The sequence below is a fragment of the Myripristis murdjan genome, chromosome 10 (assembly GCF_902150065.1).
Source record: "Myripristis murdjan chromosome 10, fMyrMur1.1, whole genome shotgun sequence".
In the NCBI taxonomy this organism is placed as follows: Eukaryota; Metazoa; Chordata; class Actinopteri; order Holocentriformes; family Holocentridae; genus Myripristis; species Myripristis murdjan.
The window spans coordinates 19,864,847-19,875,166 of NC_043989.1; the positions used below are offsets into that span (position 1 = coordinate 19,864,847).

The following is a 10,320-nucleotide window of genomic DNA, read 5'->3' on the forward strand; positions in this document are numbered from 1 at the left end:
TCTAAAAGTAATTAACTTTCCATAACAGTTAAGGTGCAAACAGGGTTTTGCCAGTGCACTTTCTTGCACAATTTGTTTGAGAGGGTTCTTGTGTGTAGTGTGTTTTGTGGGTGTTTCACAAGCTTAAGGGTAAAAAAAAAAAAAAAAAAAAAGTATGTTAATGTTGGGATTGGGTTTAGTCCAGGTGTTTAGAAGTGAAGGAGCTTTGGTGTGACACTGTCCATCTGTGATGGGGGAGTTGGAGAAAAGGCAGCGGTGCAGAGCTGGGGGCCGTCACTTTGGTAATGGATCATCCTCACATTCCCCCTGCAGCCTTTGTTTGTGGAGCCAAAGAAGCAGAGTGCTGGCTTCCTTTTAATTTGTCCGTGAGGAAGAAATGCAAAAGAGGTGGGGGGTGATTGGTATGCATGGAGAGCCCTTCACCTTAATATTATCCTTCTATGGCAGCTGCCAGTGTGGGTCTAGGCATGCTTTAAATCTAGAAGTGGCTCCTCATCAGTGTAATCTAGGGAAAGTGGCACTTGGAGATCACAGAGTAGAAAACAACAGCTGGACAGATTTTGCGAAGGATTGTTCTGTCATTGCGAGCAGCAAGTGCTCTGCCGGAGATTGTTCCTTCATGTATACTTGATTATTTTGTATAGATCATTGTCATATGTCAACATGCTCCTTGGATAAACTGCTCCCCTGTAAAATCTGAATCAAGGACTGGTTCAAGCAAGACATAATGACTCAGAGGGGAAACTATTTTGATTTCCACTGCACTAAAATATGAAGATTACTCACCACCAGGATCTGATTAATGTCTTTAGCTCGCAATCTGTTTCTTATATGCACTTATATTAAAATCTCTTACCAGATAACCCCTGTAGATGAGCTAATGGCAATTACATCAGTCAGATTAATCTTCTTTGTATCCTCATGCTGGACTTGAGTTATCACAAGGCTGGAATGAACAAAAATGACACAGAGTGAATATTTGTCTTAAGTTCTTTCTGATTAATCACAGTGCGGGAAACTGTACTTTCTGCTGCCCTGAGGAGTTTAACATATGCAGTCTTTGTCCTCACCCAACACGTAACACAAACTAAACAGCGCCTCTCTGTGGAGAAATGACGCCATTGTTCCACTTTTCGAGAGGAGTTCTTATTCTTGGCACTCAGTGAATATTAACCTCGCCTGAAAAATATTGACATCCTCACAACATAATTCTACTTGAACCACTTTTGTTATTCTAATATGAATTGATAATAATAATTACTACAACTACAACTAATAATGATAATAATAATTTCATATCAGAATTACAAAAGTGACTAAGGCATAATTATGTTATGAGGGCTGTCACATGTTTAAATATTTTGATAATAATGATAATAATTTAATTTGTTTCTTGGTGACAGAGTCTATGTGTTTTCCAGAGCTATCTGAGGCCATCTAAATCTACTACAGCCCTGACACAGGAATATGAGACAAGTCATTATTTTTAAATTCATGACATGCAATAAAATGAAAATAAATAGTGAAGCGCTTTCTTGCCAAATGTCCTCTGGATGTTTCTTTTCAAAGGGATGAACTTTTTCCACAGTGAAATATGCTGTAGACGCACATGACCATGGGTTGCATAGGCAAGCGCCCTCTAGTGGCCTACTGAGGCATGAGGCAGTAGGAAGGGGCATTTTTTTTTTTTTTTTTTTTTTACATTTTTTATAGTTTACACTTGTGTACAGTGGAAGCCTTGTCAATAAGTGGCAGGTTTAAATTCCAGGTGAACTACCAATATGATTGGAGAGGTAAATGTTTATCTGACCGTGTCTGCCTGCTCATACTTCCCAGCAGACGCTCTGCTGAGGGTGAACTCTGGCTCATGCCTTCCTGCTTACATTCCTGGTCCAAGTGAAGTCACCTCCACCCTGAAGCACTTCTCTAGACACACAGGAGATACTTGTACATTGTTGATGAAGCTGAGGAGAGGTGGCTTTATTTTACTGGATATATCTGAGGATCTTTCTGTCTGCCAGATTGGATTTGTTGGATTGATTGATTGCACAATTCAGCATATGCCCACTGCTGTGTTGATTCTAAATTTTATGAGTAAATTATGCATTTCACAAATAACACATCAAATATCACCCAAACTTCCCAAGTGTATTCCATACTGAACATAAATCCATTTTTATGTAAACATATACTGACACATGAAATGGTGGAAATATGTAAGATTTTAAGTGTAATACTAAAGTGGGATTTCCTCAATTTGAAAAAAACAAAAAAAGACTCCTTGTATGGCATAAAAAACAATTAATGAGTTTATTTAAGTAATGATCGTAAGGCAAATTATGGAGAATGTATATCATTTTTGCAGTCCCTTTCAAAAAAAAAAAAAAAAAAAAAAAAAAAAAAATGCACCTGGACATAATATGATCTCTGAAAGACTGAAATGAGGACTGAGATATGATCAATGGTGTGACTCTGCTCTCTTTGGATCTGCAATATTTTATGCATCAGGTTGTTGCTGGGCATTGTGCCATCTAGTGGCATAACTCTGGTGTGATAATTCACCACAAGCAGCATACTGATCAATTTCAGAGGCCCTTTTTGCTGTCCAAACTCAGACGCATGCGCAGGTGAGCAGGGAGGGTCACTGAACACAGATTTTGGTGTCATGTGAGGATTTGATTGATCCGAAAAGAGCAAAAGCTCTCATTCAGGGCCTTTTTGGCAAACTGGACATTTGTTGCTTTTTGTTACTTTGTTGCTTTTTTCAGTTTCAGGCTCATGTTCATTCATTTTTCTGGCTGCCACATTCGAGTGAGACAGTTGGTCAGGCCTTCTGCAAGATACTTACCATGTCCGGTGTCATGTCCACTTACAGTGACAGAAACTCAGTTAAACTCAGTTTTAGAGGAAACTCGGCCTAACACGTTTACTGTCAGGATGGAGAGTGAGGTGGGAAATCTGCACGGCCTGAAATTTCACTTCATAACTTTGTTCACTTTGTTGAGCTGAGATGCTATAGATACAAATTATAAAAATGTCAGATGCAGCTAAAAGTATATGTAGCATAATGCAGCATAATGTAGCATATTTTCTGTGCCTTAACTTATATATTTTTTGTATTTAACGTCTTAACTTTTTACTTTTTACTTAATAACCTGTAAAAGAGGTTATTAGCCATAATCCATGTCAGACAGTTTTGTGCACCGTAACCCATCATGACAAAGAGAAAGATAACTAAAACGCTTAAAAGGTGGAGAGCTGCTAGTGTCTTAGCAAAGGAAATCTAATTTTCATTACAATATGATGTCTGAGAACAATTTAGATGTTTATGCAGTTCAAAACTACTGGCTTTGTGTCCGTGTTGCTGTCCACTCCAAATGAGAAAATAGAAATGACAAGGTACAAATATGTCTTTACATTCGCCAAGAAAGAAATCTTTGTCTTGACCTAGACTGTCAGTGTTTTGTTGAGCGCCACCGCAACAACCGGTGAGTTCTGAGAGAGCTGTCCATTTGTCAAGGGTCTGCCACTGTGAACAACAGGAGACGCGTTTGTGATATGTCATGCAACATTACCTTCAGTTTGACTGGGGGGAAAAAATGAATAAAAGAAAGAAATTTACATCACACAACCTGACAATATGCATTTACTACACCACTGCACACTGCAAATAGGTCATATTTGTGTGCTTCAACATTTTTATTGGAGCAAAATTGAACATTTGTAGAGCTGAGGGCTTCACGGGTCTAGAATTACAGTACACAGTTATTTCCACACGTCTGGACGCTAAAACTAACTAACTAACAACAAGAAAGTTCTCTGGAGGCCAGAAATGTCTTGCTCCACAGATCAGATGGTTTGGTCTTTCCTCTTCCTCTGCCATTGTGTTAATGAGGAGATGATTGGAGCAACAATTTCCAGGAGGTGGTTTTATTCCCTTAATGCATCACACAGTTTCCTTGAGCTAGCTCTCTGTACCAGTGTTGAGATAGTGAATACTCTGTTGGGGCATGTTGAGTTTCGCAACATTAGATCCTCTTGTTAACTCTTTTGAACACCACTCCCTTCTCCCCTGGAGTTATGCAATTCTGGAGTTCATGTTAGGGAAGAGAAATGCAAAATCGGATTAGAATGAAAGTTTGAAACATAATGCTGTGCAAGTAAACACGTCATATAATATATTTTACAATAATAAGCCTTATTTGTACAGGACCTTTCATACTTTATTTGCAGCTCAAAGTGCTGGACAGAAGGGAGCATTAAAAGAAATAAAAGCTGCAATGGATTTGAAATGAAGAAACACAACAGGGTTTGTGATGCTAGAGTTTAGCTGTTGTGCATTGTGTTGACATGCCTTACCATTACTAGTTTATCTTCACTGATCTCTGCTGTGAAGAGATACTGAGGAAACTGTATTGAAATCTTGTCATCTTTCATGGTGACGGGGGCCTGGGTCACAGGAGCGAAAGGTCACAGATGAAGATGAGCAATGTGCTTGGTTAAAAATAACCTGTTTGAGCCGTGGCAAATGGTCATTTTGTTGTAAAAGCGACAGATTCTATGCTCCCCTGCTTTTAACTCACCTTGAATTTGGAGCCGATCATTGTTTCCAGCTCACATTCCTGGCCAACGGTGAACTTGTTGGACCAGGTCCAGTTGGGAATGCTCTGTGTCCAGACAAAGTCATTTCCATTCTGCACCACCTCTGTTACCACTTTGTGGTCTGTCTTGGCACTCAGAAGCCCTGTGACAGATCAAACAAGTTAACGTCCAAGCAGGAGAGCTTAGGTACATGAATATGACTCCATCAAATATCCATTTTATGTTGTACAGAATGCATCAAGATCCTTTGCCACTACCGACTGCTTCCAGAAACTCCACGTAGTTTTCTTGACTCTCCAGCTCATATTTCCCTGTGAAGGCCATGTTGCTCAAATGCTGAAGTGAGCAGGTATGAAAGGAGTGTATGAGACAAACGAGAGGAGAGGAGTGGCCTGCAACAGATCCACTTCTGTCTTTCCATTCTCATTGAGTCACTGCCAAACCCGCCTTTTCCCTGTCACACATATTTCACAGTCATATGTCAGCCCCATTGAAAGATGACAGGACGCATGAGAAAGATGTCAGCTGTGTTTTTCCAAGACATGCCACATTGTGTCAGGCTAAAATAGTGGAGACTGACAAAATACCTAAGTCTAGAAGGATGGATTTTCTTCTAACCCGTCAGATAAATGGAGGAAGCACAGATTTTATGAGATGTGAATGACGTTTGGGTTGCAAGCCTGTGCAAGTTATGCTAATAGTAAGCTGCTCAGCTCATAAATTCACTTTTAATCTACAAAGCTGTGTACATGTTATGACAAAATCATTTGAACAGATAAGCAGCACAAGATGCCATGTAGATCTTTCTTTTTTCATCACTATCCAGCATTTCCAGTTAATGATTTTACCACACAACCTAAAGCTGGAGACATCAAAAACTGAGAATCAGCTTGAACGAAATGACTGCGGGAGGGTTCATTTCTTTATTTTCTTTTATATTGCAGACTTTTCTTGGAAATTATGATTGGCTGTGAGTTTCAGATCCTCTTGCTGGTTCCTGTAGGGGCGACCTCCTTTGTTTCCAGTGGAAGTCGAGTGTTGGCATAAATAGTTGGGGAAGAGGAAGGAGCAAACAAAGATCAGAGTGCCACAGACAGTCTTGTTTGGTGATATAGGGAACATGGACTTATAGCAGCTTTCAGAACAATTGAGAAGATTGTCTCTTTTGACAAAATCTGCACACACAAATACTGACTCACCTTTATATCCTTCATGTCTCCACTGATCTCTTCTTCGTCTTTATTCCTGTTTTATTTCTTCATCTGAGGAGGAGTTGGTTTGCACTAAAGTAGTCCATATAACAATCTTAAATTGCTTTGAAGGGTGCAAAGGGCCCAAAATAGATTTTTTTTTCAACAGCCTGGGTGAGGCGATTTTAAGTGCAATCCCACCAAGTAATTTACAGTGACACTGCAAGCTTTTTAAACCAGTGCTGCAAAATTTGTTTTTCTAAATCAAAGGCATCACCCTGCACTGAGCAGCAGAAATTACATTACCTGACCTAATAATCTCTCCTAATCTGCCTGTAAAATAACTGTCAATTCATTTGAATTCATTTATCACTACTTCCGTGCTATTGAGCATGGCAGTGTTTAGCTGTGAAGCACCACTTTGAGTATCAAGCACCACTGTAAACAGTAACAAGTGGAAGGGGAGTAGAGGATGATCGTGTGTCTGAGAAAAAAAAATGATTTCAAGTGAATTAAGATGAAGTACTTCTCAAAATACCTGCAAGAAATCTATTCTAAAAAACAAAGCAAAGCTGCATAGAGACATACAGTAGGTGGTTGTTTATGTTGAGAATCTTGTGCTCTTATCCAAATACCAAATAGCTACCATCTTGTCCCAAGAACCCCCCTTCACCCCTAAACCTCCAGCCCTCTGAAGCTTTCTGCTCCGCCGGTTTCTGCACCACAGAGTGGAGGGAACAGTTTGTCTCTCCAAGCTTTATTTAGCCAGAAAACAAATAGTTGCCTACTCACTCCGGTGAAGTGCATGGCGAGCAACAGTTTCCATGACAACCAAATGTGCATTCTTTGACACCTCAAAGACATCCGAGGCAATATTTGCACATTTTAATTAATTACTTTATTTAGTTAAATAATGAGCCAAATGAATCCTTTCATCCATTTTTAGGCATGAAACATTCGCGGAAACTATGAGCAGAGGAAAACTTTGCTTTTCAACTCGGTTATGCAACCACGCAAAAAGATTTTCGCATTGTGTAACACTGCTCTTGGGATGTTTTAAAAATATAAAGTTATACAAGGTGATCATCTCGACACGGTCTCCACGGTAACAGCGGTGTGAAGACTCTAACCATGCTCTTAGCTTTCTACCCAAACCCCCACAGTCCAAGATGGCTACAAACGCATGGCGGTAGCTCTTCTTGAATGAGGCGTAGAGGAACGGGTTCAGAGACGAGTTAGCACAGCCAAGCCACATGAAGGCCTCCAGGACCACAGGGCTGTTGCTGTAGCCCCACAGAGGGTGGGCCACATTCACACTGAGGAAAGGGAGCCAGCAGAAGAGGAAGACCCCCATTATCAGGCCTAATGTCTTGGCGGTCTTCCTTTCCTTCTTCAGAGAGCAGCTTTCCACGCAGGCCTGTGCTTGTCTGCGGAGGTCAGCCCTCATCGGGCTGTGGCTCATCTGAAGCTGCCCAGCCTGGTGCTCCATGGCGTGGATCCATCTCGCCTGCCTCTGGGCTGCCAAGAAGATTTTCCCATAGGCAAATAGCATGAAGCCAACTGGGATGAAGAAGCAGAGTGTGGAGGAGGCCAGGGCGTAGGGGACGTGGAAGGCAGCCAGGCAGGTCTGGTTCTCCTGCTGTATGGGGCTGTAGAGCTCAGCAGGAGGTGACTGGGAGTCCATGCCGAAGGAGACGCAAAGAGAGGAGATGAGCAGAGGCAGGATCCAGCAGAGGAGCAGCAGTATGGCCACCCGCCTGGGAGACATTTGGACGGGGTAGCACAGAGGGTTGCACACTGCTATGTTTCTGTCCAGTGCGACACAGCTGAGATTAAAGATGGAGGACGTACACAGGCTGACATCCAGCACAAAGTGGGCTTGGCAGAAGGGACGGCCAAAGTGCCAAGGGTCAACGGAACGCACCAGACTGAAAGGCATCACAAGTACAGCAACCAGGAAGTCTGCCATTGCCAGGGAAACCACAAAAGCATTGGTGGACGTCCTTAGCTTCTGGATGCGTACCACAGCGGCCATGATGAAGAGGTTCCCCAAGATGGCGAAGATGGGGATGGGAAGGAGGATGCAGAGTATGCAAACTTTAGCGGCAGTGCTTTGGAGGAGGAGAGCGGAAGTGCTGCTGTCAGTGGCCATGCTGTGGTTGTCTGAGGTGTTGGTTTCAGGGACGCAGATCATGATGGGACACAATCAAGCCATCAAAGAGAGAAACAAAGAGATCTAATCAGTGGCTCAAACCTTTTTTGCAAGCTTGTCTCCTACTATGGTCAACAACTCTGTCTGCTCCTTCACCATGAAAACCAGAGTCTCCCTTCTGTTTGTCATCTCACTGTCCGTGTATAGGCTGTATGTTTATATGTGCATGCACTTGTCTCCTAATGGCCCATGTCAAAGGAGAGCTCATCATACGTGAATTATTAACTGGGATGTGCAAGCCCTTCAGGTAAGCAGATAGGTGGATATAAACTCCCTTATGGCTGAGCTCAGATCAAATGTCCTTGTCTATATAAGCAATAAACCTTCCCATTTATCTGTGTTCAGTGGAAATGGCCCTTTTTACTTCGGGCCTAATGTTTGCTTTTTACCTCAGGCCCACTGTTCATCTCAGGAAGCATTACCCCATCGCGCAGATTAACGTCTGGTCTTTTATGGTGAGAGTGACGGTTTCATCTTCGAAAAACGGTGAAAGGATGAGGGAAGCAGACTGAGATCATCTTCTGATTAGTGTAATGTCAGTCACTTTTGTAGGCCACACTTTAACAATTACCCAGTCACAAATCCCTTTCACATCCAGGGAGGGAGGTCGCGCTGAGATGCAGAGCTTCTCTTTCAAATATAGGGCACAATTTGAGTAACTTTCTGTGTTTATTTATTTATCAACCAGGCATCTCATATTAATAAGGTGGCTTTATCTTCACATTTTCTAAAATTTCAAGCATACAAACAAGATGATTACTTGTGCACACACAGCAGATAAACCAGGTTACACTTTATTTCCACAACATACCATAAAGATACCAAGTGACAGCAACATAAACGTGATCATTTATTTGTCACACATTTTACATAAATCAGTTCCTTTGTCTTTTTTACAAGGCCAAAAGGCAAAAATGGATTTAATTACCAGCGCAAACTGAAAGGGATGAAGGAAAGGCTGTGATGGATGCAGTTTTTCTGACATATAGTGTCATTTCTTTCCCTTTTTATTTGTTTTATATTTATCAAAATGCATGCATCGGTCTCTTTCCAATCCATGGGTGTTGTGTCACAGTCATATTTGATACGCTCTTGAATCCCACTTTAATATTCATTTCACTGTCCATTGAAACAAACATTCACCTCTGTTGACCACACATACAGCAACACAGGTCAAAATACTTGTGATAAAGCAGCATAATCTTAGTTATCTTCAGCTTATACCGACCACTAATGACAATGACAGTCCACTGACTGATGAATGATCATGTGACCACGTACAGTGAATGGAGCAGAATTGTGTGCAATCATCATCTCTCTGGTACAGGATAGCACTCAGTTTGTGACTGTGCTCCCTTATGAGGAATGAATCAGGAAGTCAAGGCTCAGTATGACCAAGAGGTCACACCTTGTCCTCTGGCATGATCTTGCCAATCCCTTCCCTGTCTCTGTTCTTCCTAAAGGAGAAAGAGAACATGCCACTGCTAGTTTCCTCAGCTGATTTCATTCGCACCGAAGCTGGACTCACCTCCCCTCTCACGCTTCCCAGCTGAAAGTCTGAGGGGCTGCCAGGCAGGAGATTTGGGGAGTTTGAGACTGGGGTAGTGCCCCCCCAGATGTATAAGGTGTCCCCTTCAGGGCAGGTTGGGAGGCCCTGGCTCAGATAGCTGGGGCTGGGGCTGGCCGAGGAAGGCAGGGTGCGCTGGCTGCCATTCAGACAGCTGGAGTTGTTCTCAGCAGAACCTTTGCGCGAGTGTCCAGAGCATCCGGAGGAGCTGAAGTTGGAGGAGCGGTAGTTGTACGCCCGCCACCCGGGCCTTTTCCGGCGATGGCACTGACACCGGAGGATACGGATGAAGGCAAGCTTGAATTCGCGGCTGTAGCAGGGGTAGATGATGGGGTTCAGGCAGCTGTTGAAGTAGCCCAGCCAGAAGATCACTTTGAAGAGTAGGTCAGGTGGGCGCAGGTTCACATTGAAAGACCCTGAAGAGAGACACAAGTGCAAAAGAAGATGGAAATATTCATACTGTGCAAAAGCATTAAAGACTACTCTATTGTCCCTGAAGTCTGACCCCTCTTGGTGAAAAGCAGGGTGCCCGTTCACTTGTTGTGACATCACCTGCCACCAGAGAACAGGCAATGAACTTTTCAAAAAGAGATACACAATAAACTCGCCAGAGACTCTCCTACACACTTCACATTAATAAAATAAAATAAAATCACTCAACACACACTTTTTTTTTTTTTAAAGCTATGTCTGATTTTTGTTCTAAATATGATCTTTATTGACCTATCTATGCCTACATTTGTTATTGG

General features: G+C 42.3%; 2 protein-coding genes and 1 pseudogene across 2 annotated transcripts in view; all 3 read right to left on the reverse strand.

Moving 5' to 3' along the window:
- Window positions 1–3,684: 3,684 nt before the first annotated feature.
- Window positions 3,685–4,970, reverse strand: LOC115367086 (gastrotropin-like). Its single transcript, XM_030062804.1, has 4 exons — window positions 4,860–4,970; window positions 4,584–4,744; window positions 4,360–4,449; window positions 3,685–4,088 (listed from the first exon to the last, which is right to left on the reverse strand). Exons 1-4 carry the CDS (start codon window positions 4,924–4,926, stop codon window positions 4,029–4,031), a joined length of 378 nt encoding a protein of 125 aa, XP_029918664.1. The 5' UTR covers window positions 4,927–4,970; the 3' UTR covers window positions 3,685–4,028.
- Window positions 4,971–6,875: 1,905 nt separating this feature from the next.
- Window positions 6,876–7,986, reverse strand: LOC115366245 (5-hydroxytryptamine receptor 4-like; annotated as a pseudogene).
- Window positions 7,987–8,721: 735 nt separating this feature from the next.
- Window positions 8,722–10,320, reverse strand: part of LOC115367085 (alpha-1A adrenergic receptor) — an 11,024-nt gene continuing 9,425 nt past the window's right edge. The window contains exon 2 of the mRNA XM_030062803.1: window positions 8,722–9,987. Within this exon, the coding sequence (XP_029918663.1) occupies window positions 9,407–9,987 (581 nt within the window). The 3' untranslated portion in view covers window positions 8,722–9,406. The remainder of the gene's footprint in view (window positions 9,988–10,320) is intronic.

Bases quoted from the DNA above. Each gene is read 5' to 3' on its own strand.
- LOC115367086 (XM_030062804.1), bottom strand. From the start codon at position 4,926: ATGGCCTTCACAGGGAAATATGAGCTGGAGAGTCAAGAAAACTACGTG. The intron at 4,745-4,859 runs GTAGTGGCAAAG...GATCTGTCACAG, and splicing joins GGAGTTTCTGGAAGCAGTCG to GGCTTCTGAGTGCCAAGACA. The intron at 4,089-4,359 runs GTAAGGCATGTC...CATGAACTCCAG, and splicing joins GTGAAGATAAACTAGTAATG to AATTGCATAACTCCAGGGGA.